The sequence below is a fragment of the Chiloscyllium punctatum genome, chromosome 3 (genome assembly GCF_047496795.1).
Source record: "Chiloscyllium punctatum isolate Juve2018m chromosome 3, sChiPun1.3, whole genome shotgun sequence".
NCBI lineage: Eukaryota > Metazoa > Chordata > Chondrichthyes > Orectolobiformes > Hemiscylliidae > Chiloscyllium > Chiloscyllium punctatum.
Window position 1 is genome coordinate 43,123,432 of NC_092741.1, and position 13,793 is coordinate 43,137,224.

Sequence of the window (13,793 nt, forward strand, 5' to 3'; positions counted from 1 at the left end):
ATCAACTCTCACCTTAATCTACTCTGCTATAAAGCAAAGAACCTCAGCTTTTCCAATCTAATCTTGTAACTAAAACAACCACTCTAAGTCATTCTCTGCTCCTCTTAAGGACCTTCACATTTTTGCTAAAGTGTGGTGACCACAACTGGATGGAATACCCTATTTGGCACCCAACTCGAGCTTCATAAAGTTTCATTATAACTTTCACATGTCCTTGGGTCTTTCTGTTCCTGCACATTCTGGAACTGCATCATTAAATCTCTATTTCCCCTCTCTATACATTCTTCTAAAATCTGTCCTCTCACACTTCTCTTTATTAAATTCCATTTGCCGCTTGTCAACTCATTACATTAGCTAATTTACATCCTCTTGCAGGTAATTACATCATCCTGTTTGCAACTCCTCAAAGTTTGGTGCCTGGCAAATTTTGAAATTGAACTCTATATTCCAAGATCCATTTATCCAAGACATTTATGCTTGGAAAAATCAAAGTCCTAGCACTGATTCTTGGGGAACACCACTGTCTATAACCTTCCAGTCCAAAGAACAACCATCCACCATAACCCATTACTTTCCATATTAAGTCCACTTTTGTGACCAATTGGATACTGACCATATTATTCCAGAGCTTCAATTTTTTAATTAGCCTTTTATGTGACAATTTATCAAACTATTTCTCAAATTCAAGTTTCTCCTAAGTGCCTGTTTGTTTTATTCTAATTGAGGATTCCAAAATCTTACCCACCGCTGATGTTAATTTAATTGGCCTGTAGTTTCTAGGTCTGTCCTGACACATTTTTCTGAATATGGATGTTACGTATTCCATTTTCAATCCTGACACCTCCTCCATATCGAGGGAAAACTGAAGGATTAAGACAGGCCCTTCTGCTACATCCACACCTATTTCCTTCAGCAACTTGGGATGCAAATATCTAAACCATGTGACCTATTTGTGCTAGGCATAGCAGCCTTTCCAAATCACTTTTCTTTCAACTCTCACATGCTCCATTGTCTACGCTATCTCTGCTTCCACTGATATTATGTAAGGTTCTTCTTTCTCACTAAATACCAACACAAAATACTCATTAAATATTCCAACTTTGCCCTGCATCTTTTACTTTATGTCACCTTCTTTCTCGCAAATAGGACTCAGTCCACTTCTTTATACCTGTCTACAATTTGCCCACTGGTGGAATATTTTATCAGTTCCATGTTATGTTGACTACCATTCTATTTTTATACTCGCTCTTTGCCAATTGTACTTTTGTCTTCACCTGTCCTCTCAACCCACTCCATCTGACCTGGTTTCCACTTGAAGAATTCACCTGACACATCATACATCTTTGTTTTTGCTTTATCATAATTGTTATCATCCTTATCATTCAAAGAGTCCATTTTTGACAGGATTTTTGAGCCCCTATCTTTCACTATTGCTGGAATGTACTTAGCCTGGACTCAAGGTATATCTTTCCTAAAAATCAATCACTCATGCTTTTTTTGTCAGTCTCAAGTTCAATTTTACCCAGACCAGAACTCTTTTTGTCGCACACGCACTCAGAATTAAAGAATATAGTTATTCTTTGAAAAGTGGGAATGAACACCAAAGAATGTTACTATCTTTTTCTATTTTTTTATTTAATTGTGGAACATATGCATCACTAGCTAGTGTGACGATGCTGCTCCCTCAACTAAGTTATGTTGCCCTTGGTATTTTTTGAGAGGAGTCATAAAGGCAGAGGTGCCAGTATGCCTGAACTAGCTACTTTAATAATGGCTAACAGATACCGCCTAAGTCAACAATCAGAGGAGGCCTTTTGGTTTGGCTTTTTCAAAAATATTTGTACAATGAAAGGGCAGTGGCTGGTTTTCCCAGTTCAGGGATTTATCTAGTTTGGTTCAGTTTTAGTTGGGCACCCCAAGAAGCTGCTGGGAAAAAAAGAGGTTCCATGTTTCAGCCAATGTCCCTGTCTGATCCTCTCTTTCTAACATCTCTCCTGTAAGAACCTGTGTTTGAATTTACCTTTTTGTCAAGGGGGTGTGTTTCTGGGATGTTGCAAGAAATTGGAACAGCATCATTAAGTTGTGATAGAGTCGCTTGGGTTTTCAAACAGGTTAAGTTATTCTATATTCTGTTCTCTTTTGCTTGTGTTTCATTCAGTAATCTATAAACAAATTGTTTTATTTAAAACTGGGTAGTTTGACCAGTTGCATCACTCCTGGAATATCCAAATTACATGTGCTTAAAACAACTAGAAAAGTTAGAGTCTTGACTACCTTCTTGAAATGTTTTGAGGAGGTCTGGCCTGGTCCATAACACTGGCCAGCATTTATTGCCCATCCTTAGATGCTTTTGAGAGGGGGTAATGAGCTGCCTTTTTGAATGGCTGTAGTCCATAAGCTGTAGGTTGACCTACAATGCCCCGAGTGCAGGAATTCCAGAATACTGACGCAGCGACAGAGAACAACAATATATTTCCAAGTCACTAAGGTGAGTGCTTGATAACACTGTTGATGACACTTTCCATTATTTTATGGGTGAATTAAGGGTAGACTGATGGGGCAGTAAGTGATTAGGTTTGATTTGTTCTACTTCCTGTGTACGGAATGTATCTGGACAATTGTTGGGCAGATGGCCGAGCAACATTTTGGATAGTGGAGTGGCAAGTTCTGGAGCACAATTCTTCAGTAGAATTACAGTGGTAGTGTTTCCATATATCTGCTGCCCATGGCCTTCTATTTGGAAGTGGTAATGGGTTTGGAAGGTGCTGTTTAAGGATCTTTGGTGAACTTCTGTAGTGCATCTTGTAATAGCACATGCTGCTGCTACTGAGCATCGGTGATGGAGGAGGTGGATGCTTGTGAATGTGGTGCCAATCTAGGCTGCTTTATCTTGGATGGTGTCAAGCTTCATGAGTATTGTTTCAGCTACACCCATCCAAGCAAGTGGAATCTATTCTGAATCCTGACCCATGCCTTAGAGATGGTGGACAGGCTCTGAGGAGTCAGATGAGTTACTCACCACAGTATCTCGCTGATCTGATGTTGTAGCCACTGTGTTTAGGTAAAAAGTCCAGTTGAGTTTCTGGTCAATGATAACCCCAAGGATATTGATTTTGGGGATTCAGTGTTAGTAACACTATTAAATAGCAAGGAATAGTTGTTAGATTGTCTCCTATTGAAAATTGTCATAGCCTGGCATTTGTGTGGCGTGAATGTTACTTGTCATTCGTCAGTTCAAGTCTGGATATTGTCCAGATCCTGTTGAATTTTAAAATGGACTGCTTCAGTCTCCAAGGAGTTACTAATGGTGCTGAGCATTGCGCAATCATCAGTGAACATCCCTACTTCTGATTTAATGAGGGAAGGAATGTCATTGATGAAGCAGCTGGGGTAGATCACTTGAGGAACTGCTACAGAGATATTCTGGAGCTGAAATGACTGACTTCCAATAACCTCAACCACCTTCCTATGTGCCAGGTATGACTTCAACCAGTACAAGAGTTTGCCTCCTGATACCCACTGATTCCAATTTTGCTAGGGCTCCTTGGTGACACCCTCAATGATACATGACTTTGATGTCAATGGCTGCCACTCTTACTTCACCTCTTTTTTGAACTGTAATGAGGTCAGGAATTGAGTGACCTTGAGGAACCCAAACTCAACAGGTGCTCAACAGGTACTGCTTGAAAACACTCTCTGTCACTTTACTAATGATCAGTAGTAGACTGATGGGGCAGTAATTGGCCAGATTGGATTTGTCCTGCTTCTGTATACAGGACATACCTGAGCATTTTTTCACATTGTTGGGTAGAAGCCAGTGTTGTAACTGTACTGCAACATCTTGGATAGTGGAGTGGCATATTCAGTATCAAAAGTCTTCAGTACTATTGCTGGAATGTTGTCACAGCCCATAGTCTTTGCAGTATCCAGGAGCTTCAACTGTTTCTTGATATCACGTGGAGTGAATTGAATTGGTTGAAGACTGGTATCCATAATGCTTGGGACCTCTGGAACAGTCCAAGACAGATCATCTACTTAGCACTTCTGGCTAAAGATTGCTGAGAATGTTTCAGCCTTATCTTTTGCATTTATGTGTGAGGTTCTTCCCTCGTTGTGGATGGAGATATTTGTGGAGCCTCCTCCTCCTCTAGTGAGTTGTTCAATTGTCTACCATCATTCATGACTGATGTGGCAGGACTGGAGGTCATTGTTTGTGGCATCACTTAGCTCTGTCTATCCTGTGTTGTTTACGCTGTTTGACATGCAAGTAGCCCTGTTTGGTAGCTTCACCAGGTAGACATCTCTTTTCTACAGTTTAGCGCTGCTCCTGGTCTGCTCTCCTGTACTCTCCATTGAACCTGGGTTGGTCCCCTGGCGTGATGGTAATAAGTGAGCGGGGAATATGCCAAGCCATGGGGTTGTTGATTGTGTTACAGTACAAATTTGCTGACGATGTCTCACAGTGTCAGGGATGCTCAAGTCTTGAGTTGCTATTTGGCACAGTGATAGTGCCATACATGATGGATCTTACTGCAAAGGATTAGCTATTTTTAATACTATCCATAACTAAGTTAAGTATTCAATTTAAATTACATTGTTCTGATTAGCATGAGCAAATAAAATGACTAAAACTAAATTGTAATCTGTGGTTTTTAATTCTTGGGCTGCTTTCTATGAGAATCCTCCAATTTGATTAGCTAATGAGCCTGCTTGATGGAACCCAGAATTCCTGCAGGTGACACCAAATTAAATGTCAGGACTAGATAGAGTCATAGAGATGGGGGAATTTGATGTTCGGTAGCTCTCTAACTTTTTGGCAGTTTTTTTTCAAGGTCAGCACCATTTCTGATGAAGAGCTCCTGCCTGAAACATTGATTTTCCTGCTCCTCGGAGGCTGCCTGACCTGCTGTGCATTTCTAGCACCACTCTAATTTTAAGCATAGTGTAAAACCCTACTCATTACTTCAGACAGATGTATTCTCCCATAATTTCCTCAGAGTTCTCCCCATTGGCTACTATAATTTTGGTGGAGTATCATTAGAAACCCTAATTTATGGTATACTGTTAAATTCCCTATGATGGTAGTTATACAATATCAGTATATAAAAGGTATAATTCATTGTTTATCTTTCATGCAAATAAATGGTTCTAATCCCATTTACCGACAGTGTTCTCACAGTACTTTAATCCCATTTTTAAAAATCCATCTATTCAATCTAACTGTGTGTTAATATCAGTCAGGGACTTCATCAGAACTGATCTGGTTCATTGTAGCAACTTTGCTAAAAGTACAGCGGATCCTACCAACTTTTAGCTTTGGCTACTGCCTTGGCCACATTTTCAAGAAATCTCTCCCTAAATTCCTCAACCTTTCCACTTCTCTCACTTTCCTAAATTCCCACACTTTGACATAGCTTTTGATCACCCATTCCAATGTCTCTATTTTAAAAAAAAGCTATGAAGAGCTTTAGGATATCTTCCTGTGTTAAAAAGTGTAATGTTAATTTGAGTTGTTGTACTGAAATACTGATTTACAAATTGTCCCAGCATTCATTATTGTAAATCTAGATTTATGATAATAAAGTAAGTATAGGCTGCAAAATTCTCCCCCATACAGAAATTGAAGTTGTACTTGTCATTAGGATTTTGAGGGATAAAAATAATGAGGCTTAAAATTAATTTTTACAAGAGAAAATGTCAAATTATGTTGCTGTTTCATGTTCAAGCTGCAATATTATTGCACATTATTCAACCAAGCTCACTGGTGATACTAAACCACACAAAGAGATAACTGAGAAATGAAAGATAAACAGTCTGCATAAAATGTTCCATGAACTTAAAAAAAGCCAATTAATGTGAGACTACATTTTTCAAAATGACTGATCGCATTCAGTAGCATAATAATATATAATATTACAGTATTGCATTCTCCATCATAATAGATCTATTTTTCAATAGTTTACAACTTAAATATTCTAGAGAAATGTAACTTACCCAAAATGTTATCATTTTGGAATAGAGCATCATTATTCTCACTCCTACTAACTTTGAACATCAATTTACAAATGTTAAGGAGATTTCTCCCACTTACTTTCAGCTAGAAACAAAAAAATGACATGAAAATCACGAAGTACAAAATTAAAATTATTCAATTGTGATACTCTAAGAATATTCTTGAAGTTAACATCTATAAGTCTTTAATAATGGCATCACAAGCACAAATCGTTTGTGGGCATCAGCGCATATTAAAGATTTCAGAGCATAGAAAGTAGACAATCAAAAGTACAATCAGAAAAAGCTGTCTGGTAGCAGAGTTAACACTGGACATTCAACTTTAGCTTCTATTTAACAGTAGTGTGCTGAATTGATGATATTTTTATTAATCATGTTAGTTTTGAAGTTTAACATAAATTTACTGTCAAAATAACATCCTGGAACCAATCTCGGCCGTCCTACAAAAGCATGAGCAGGAGATCCAACATCTTGGGCAGTGCATGGAGGAGGTGGAGCAGCAAACCGTGGCATCAGAGACCGTGACAGAATCCTTGCTGGGTTGGATCCAGGCCCTGGAAGAACAGGTGCAGGCCTTGATCGAGCAGGTCGACAACCTCGACAATCGAGGTCGGAAAAGAAATATCTGCATCATCGGGTTGGCAGAACGAGGGGAGGGAGATCAGCTAGTTAGCTTCCTGGACCAATGGCTCCCGCAGCTCCTGGGACTGGGAGCTGAATCCGGCTAGGTGCAAGTTGAGCGGACTCACCGGATTGGACCAGCGCCCCTGCCCTGTCCTAACATGATTTCAATGTTACAGAAATAAACAAATGGTTATGGAAGCTTCCAGAATACTGGGGAAAGATCCACAGGCTCTGATCTACAAGGGGTCGAAAATCATGTTTTTTTCAGGACTTTTCTGAGGCTATGATCTGAAAGAGGAAATCTTACGAAGAAGTAAAGAAGAGGCTGAGACACTTGATCATTCAATATTCTGTAAGGTACCTGGCAGTGTTGTGCTTCAACCAGCCCCTGGAAGATGCCCCATGCATAATTTTGATTCAGCAGAGAGGGCAAAGGATTTCCTAGATACTTTAAAATAGACTGGTTGGGTCAACTACTCTGGACAATAGTGTTTCCTTTGTTCTCTGTTGTTTGCCTTGTCTACCTGGCTTTGTTCCTGTAATATGTGGGGTTGTTTCTTCTTTCTCTTTCTTGTTATTTTTGCTAGTCTCTTTTATCACCATTTTTTTGGGTGGGTGGTCATTTCTTTTATTGACAACAAGTGGGGTCGATGTATAGGTGGGTTGGCTTGGATGCCAACTTCCATGTGTATAAAGATGTATGTTTTCTTTGTTTCCATTTTGTCTGGGTTTGGGGTGCAGCTTCAGCCGGAAGAGCCATGGAGGTATTAGTGAGTAGGGTGAGTGTGCCCTGTGAGCAAGGGGAAAATCTCCAGTTATTTATCTTTGCTTTTTTTAGAAGTAGTTATTAGAATTTTTGCTTTGGTAGTGTTTGTAATTGTTATTTTTGAGATTTTATTAATCTTTTCTTGTCTCCACTCGGCACATAATGAGTAGGGTTCTTCCTCTCGGGGGTCATGGGCCGCTTTAGACGGTTATGGGTAGTTGTTCATTTAGATGATGTACCTGGAACATAAAGGGGAGTGACTCACCAGTTAAAAGAAAGAAAGTGCTATGAAGTCTCAGAAAGGAGAGGGTCAACGTTGCTCTGCTACAAGAAACTCACTTAGGTGATAAGGAGCATCTAAAGTTACAGCAGGGTGTTCTTCACGCCTTTTAATTCCAAAAGTAGAGGAGTGGCTCTACTAATACAGAAGAATCTACCATTCCAGTTGACAGACCAAATTAAGGATGAGCATGGCCGATTTGTGATCCTCAAAGTCCTAATATATAAGGAGCAGTACAGCATTTTGAATGTCTACTGCCCCTCAAATTTTTAATTGATGCACTTTCCACGCTGATGCCCCTTGGAGTGTGCCACACAATTATAGGTGGAGACTTCAACCATCTTCTGGATCCCGAGGTGGATAGGATGCCAAGGGGTCTTTCAGGCATCTTTCCGCAATCCAAACAGTGGACCTTTGTGGGGAGTTGGGGCTGGTGGATGTGTGGAGATGTCTTCACCCTAAAGGAAGGGAATCTACTTTCTTCTCCAACCTGCACAAGTGCCACACAAAGATCGATATGCTTCTGACCCGCTGACTTTTTTGGATTTGGTACTAACCTGTTAAAATTGGGAATACAGCCATTCACACCATACAGCAGTATGTTTAGAGGTTGAGATCAGGGATAATGGGACAGATATGTGGCATTGGCGCATGGATCCTTTTCTTTTGAAAGAAAGTAAGTTTATTGAGTGATTCACAAGGAAGTTTCAGACTTTCTGGGATATTAAGGTACAGCCAGTAGCCCATCCGTGCTCTGGGAGACTGCCAAGGCCTATTCAAGGGGTATAATTATCTCACACTCAGCGACCCAGAAGAGACAGAGGGGAGATCAACAGCGTATACTTGAGGCCTGGTTGAAGGTAACCGAGATGGCATATTATGACAGACCATCTGTGACTAAGTTACAGCAGATTACAGCTCTCTGGGCTGCTCTGAACTCCATGCTCACCCAGACAGTGAAACAAAGACTATTTGAGCACAGTGATAAGCCAGGTAGATACTTGGCATATCTGGCCAGGGAGAAGAGTGCTACTCAATCCATTATGTCCATTGGAGAGGGTAATGGTATTCCCACTCGTGAATCCAAAATAATCAACGCAGCTTTTTGGAAATTTTATGCAGAGAGCTGTGAGGATGGGATGGCAAGGTTGGAATCCTTTTTTGAGAACTTGGATCTTCCAGGTATAACTTTGGAGCAGATTTCCCTTTCGAATACCCTTTTGACAACACAAGGGATTTAAGAAATGACTAGGCAGCTCCAAAGTGGCGCAGCGCCTGGCCTAGACGGATTCCCAAGTGAGTTTTATAAGAAGTTTATAAACATGTTGGCTGAGCCAATGCTGGGCATGTATAACCATTCATACAGTCAGGACTGTCTCCTGACCTTTTTCAGGGAAGCTAATATTTTCCTTCTTCTTAACAGAAGGAAAGATCCTGAGGACTGCGCCTCATACAGACCCATGTTGCTGCTAAATGTGGATTTTAAAATTCTGTCTCTAAAACATTAGCGTTGAGGCTGAAGAAGGTATTGCCCTCTATTGTAAAGGAGGACCAGACAGGTTTAATTAAGGTCGCAGCTCCTCTAACAACATGAGAAGAGTGTTGAATATGGTCCAGGTATGCCAGCAAAGGCGATCCTGGGCTTGGTAGTCTCCCTAGATTTGGAAAAAGTGTTTGATTGGGTGGAGTGGACGTAACTATTTTATGTCTTGGGGTGATGGGGGAGAGGGGCATGGTTCTTTGCCAGGTGAGTGGCAGTTGTATCGCGATCTCATGGCAGCGGTTCTTGCGAGTGGCATAAAATCAGATAATTTTAGCACTGGTAGCGACAGCCAACAAGGGTGCCCCATTTTGCCGCTGCTGTTCACTTTAGCGATCAAACCGCTGGCAGAGGCTATTTGGAAGGACCCCCACATAGTTGCCCCAGAAGTGGGAATAGGAGAGCATAAAATCACTCTTTATGCAGACTATGTTCTTCACTTTTTGGCTAACCCAACATTGCCTGTGCCCCATTTAACACAAAATATTAATTTGTTTGGCTTCTTTTTGGGGTATAAAATTAATTTAGCAAAATCAGAGGCCTTGTTTGTGGGGGGGGGGGAGGTTCTTCTGGGAGTACCTGATTTTGAAAATAGAGCTCTATTTCCTTTTGGGTGGTCACAGGGAGGTTTTCTATACTTCGGTGTTTTCATAATCCCTGCCTTTCACCAACTGTACAAAGCTAATTTCATACAATTGCTTGAGAAGATAAGACAGGACCTTCAGCATTGGGAGGTATTACCAATATCCTGGTTGGGTCGAATAGCCTTGATCAAAATGAATGTTCTTCCTCGCCAATTAATACCCATGTGAATGCTCCCTCTGGTGTTACCTAGGCAAGTGTTGCAGAGACTTAATGGTTGGCTTGGGGCTTTCATTTGGCGCTGCAGGTGCCCTCTTATTAAGTTTGCTAAGCTGCAGCTTCCACAAGGGAGGGTAGACCTCCCAGAGTTCGAATAATATCAAGTAAGTTCTTTATTATCTTATGTGAGTGATTGGACTTGTCAGGATTTGAGGTCAATATGGTTCAACATTGAGGCCTCCCATGCAAATTGTCCCCTTATTAATTTGCTATTTATGGAGAGGATGAGAACTGTCAATGAGTATTGTAAAAATCTGACCATCATTGACACGATCAAAGCATGGAGAATGATGCAACAGAGTGAGGGTAATTACATAAGACCTCCCCGCTCATCCCCATAGTAGGAATACCAGGATGTAGGCTAGGTTTGATGGATTTTAAAAATGTGTTGCTGGAAAAGCGCAGCAGGTCAGGCAGCATCAAAGGAGAAGGAGAATCGACATTTTGGGCATAAGCCCTTCTTCAGGAATGAGGAGGGTGTGCCAGGCAGGCTAAGATAAAAGGTAGGGATGAGGGACTTGGGGCAGGGGCGTTGGGAATGCGAAAGGTGGAAGGAGGTTAAGGTGAGAGTGATAGGCCGGAGAGGGGGTGGGGACAGGGAGGTCGGGAAGAAGATTGCAGGTCAAGAAGGCGGTGCTGAGTCTGAGGGTTGGGACTGAGAAAAGGTGGGGGTGGGGAAATGAGAAAGCTGGAGAAATCTGTATTCATCTCTTGTGGTTGGAGGGTTCCTAGGCGGAAGTTGAGTCGCTCTTCCTCCAGGCGTTGTGTTGCCATGGTCTGGCGATGGAGGAGGCCAAAGATCTGCATCGGATGCAGTAAATGATGTGGCCTCCTATACATTGGGAAGACAGGCCGCCTACTTGCGGAACATTTCAGAGAACACCTCTGGGACACCCGCACCAACCAACCCAACCACCCCGTGGCTGAACACTTTAATTCCCCATCCCACTCCGCAAGGACATGCAGGTACTTGGCCTCCTCCATTGCCAGACCATGGCAACACGATGCCTGGAGGGAGAGCGACTCATCTTCCGCCTAGGAACCCTCCAACCACAAGGGATGAATACAGATTTCTCCAACTTCATCATTTCCCCTCCCCCCACCTTTTCTCAGTCCCAACCCTCAGACTCAGCACTGCCTCTTGACCTGCAATCTTCTTCCCGACCTCTCCGCCCCCACCCCCTCTCCGGCCTATCACCCTCACCTTAAGCTCCTTCCACCTATTGCATTCCCAACGCCCCTCCCTCAAGTCCCTCCTCCTTACCTTTTATCTTAGCCTGCTTGGCACACCCTCCTCATTCCTGAAGAAGGGCTTATGCCCGAAACGTCGATTCTCCTTCTCCTTTGATGCTGCCTGACCTGCTGCGCTTTTCCAGCAACACATTTTTAAGCTCTGATCCCCAGCATCTGCAGTCCTCACTTTCTCCTAGGTTTGATGGATTCCAGCTTTAAGTTATGGAAGTTTAGGGGAGTCTCCTGTTTGGGAGACCTATTCAAGGGGGAGGTCATGATGTAATTTAATCAGCTGAGTCATAAATATGAGTTATTCTGCTATTTTCAGATCATGGACTTTATACAGAAAAGGACTACTGGTTCATCCCTATAAGTTCAATGTGGAGAGGAGAGCGCTTTGGTCCACAGGTACTCTCTCCATTAGTACCCTCTATCATTTACAGGGAGGGGTGCCTCGGAAGATATTGAAAGGCATTACAGAATCTGGAATCAAGAATTGGCAGCAGAAATTTCATCAGAAGTATAGGAGGATATCTGGGAGAATGTGAAAAAGATTGTGATTTGTAATAAAAATGCAGGCCATGCAACTAAAGATTCTCCACAGGGCTCATCTGGCCCCAGAGCAGCTAGCAAAATTTAAAAAAGGAGCATCTTCAAATTGCCCTAAGTGTAAAACAGACATTGGTACTCTCACACACTGCTTGTAGTTGTGCCATTAGATTTGTAGATATTGGGTCACTATAGCAAATGCGTTGGAGGAGATCTTGGAGGTTGAGGTTAAGGCAGATCCAGTATCCCTCCTACTAGGATTGCCGAATCTGCCTTCTCGAAATGAGCATGGGAAGAAACTGGAGGAAGAACATTCTGATGAGCTGGATCTCAGAAACCTCTCCCCCCTTTCAGGATAGCGTAGGTTAGTGATGCAGTGTGTTTCCCCAGGCTTCTTTACAAGTTTGGTGCACCAGAAAATGAAACCTTTTTCTAAGAGGTGGCAGCCCTTTTTGGATCACAGATGCAGACTTGTCAGCCATATTGATTAGGGCCTTTGTATAGTCATGAAGACTACATTTGGCGGACTAGGGACTGAGAGGAAGAAACCCGAATAAAATACAGGTATGTTACCTGATGCGCCCGATGATAGGAGCTTCGGTGAGATGGTACTCAGTGGTGTAAGTTGTTATTTTAGCTTAATTCAATCTAATTTAATGTAAATTATGTCTAATTATTTATTGAATTGTACCATGGGAAGATTGTTCTTTTTTGGTATTTTTAATTTGTTTTATAGAGTAGTAGTTAGCTTATTGTTATTTTTGCACATAAGATTGCCATACTCTCTCATAATTTTGTAAAAAAATAAAAATCTTTCAATAAAAAAGAGAATTGGCTTATCACCTGAAGCTTAAATATTTGCAAGCTTTTGGGTAAAGGTGGGAAAGTTGGATAAGGTGAGTTGGTCTTCCACAAATGTTGATATGGATATAGCAGATCAAATGGCCTCCTTTTGTGCTGTAACCATTTTATTTTCAAAAATTCTTCAATATGATTGATTAAGAAGTTGCACAGTAACTTGTTTTGTCACATGATTTCCAGATTTCCCATAGAGGAGGCTATACCAAAATAGCTTCCGAATCAGAGCAGGTAACAGTGCGAAGCCCAATAGAAAGCCTGTGGGTACGTCTAATGAATTGCTGATACAGCTTACTAACAGAATCTGGGCTCATCAATTTTGTCAGAATTGGATATGCATTTCAGCTACTAAGACCTAAAAGCCATAATTAGGAACAAGGCTCCAGAACTCTACAAAAAAAATCAAACTTACCGCCAGTATAATTTTAGCCAGCTGAATGGAGAGCTGATCTGAGCCAACATCCACCAGTCTATACAGTGTTTTTAGAAGAACAGCTCTTCTTTTACACATTTTCCCTAGCATGTTCCCCTCCTGCAGTGTACGGTAGAGACTCGAACATACTTTGCAGAGATGTTCTACATCGTTACCTAATTAGAACAAAATAACTTTATTTTGCATTCATGTTCTGCAATTAGGAATGATTAGTTCTATATTTAATTCTCCTTATATTTTTGAAGTCAATGTCTGCAAATGACTTAATTTCTGGAACCGATCTTTAGTTTACAATAAAGGAAACCATTCTATGTTCTAACAACAAGAGCTATAAGAGACAATGTTAAACTAGCAGAACACAGTGGTTGAGTTACAAATGACAGTTATTTTTCCTTTTACATATACAAGCATCCAGTCCTGAGATGTGACATTAATAATTTGTTTATATTTTTGAAAATGAGTCATTTTAAAAATAAGGCAGAAACAAAAGTCCGGACAAAGGTGGGATTTCAAAAGATCTTAAAAGAAGTGGGGGAGGTGGAAAGGCAGAGGAGTTCATTATGATAATTGAGGTAAAACCAGATAAACAGTTTGGAGGAGAATGGAAATTTGTTGGAAGAGCAGCATCATGCGGGAC

General features: G+C 41.3%; 1 protein-coding gene across 1 annotated transcript in view; it reads right to left on the bottom strand.

Annotated features, from left to right (window-relative positions):
• Nucleotides 1-13,793, bottom strand: part of armc2 (armadillo repeat containing 2) — a 238,005-nt gene that overhangs the window by 96,542 nt on the left and 127,670 nt on the right. The window contains exons 8-9 of the mRNA XM_072552378.1: nucleotides 13,136-13,311; nucleotides 5,995-6,097 (exon numbers count right to left, since the gene is read on the bottom strand). Of these exons, the coding sequence (XP_072408479.1) occupies nucleotides 5,995-6,097; nucleotides 13,136-13,311 (279 nt within the window). The remainder of the gene's footprint in view (nucleotides 1-5,994; nucleotides 6,098-13,135; nucleotides 13,312-13,793) is intronic.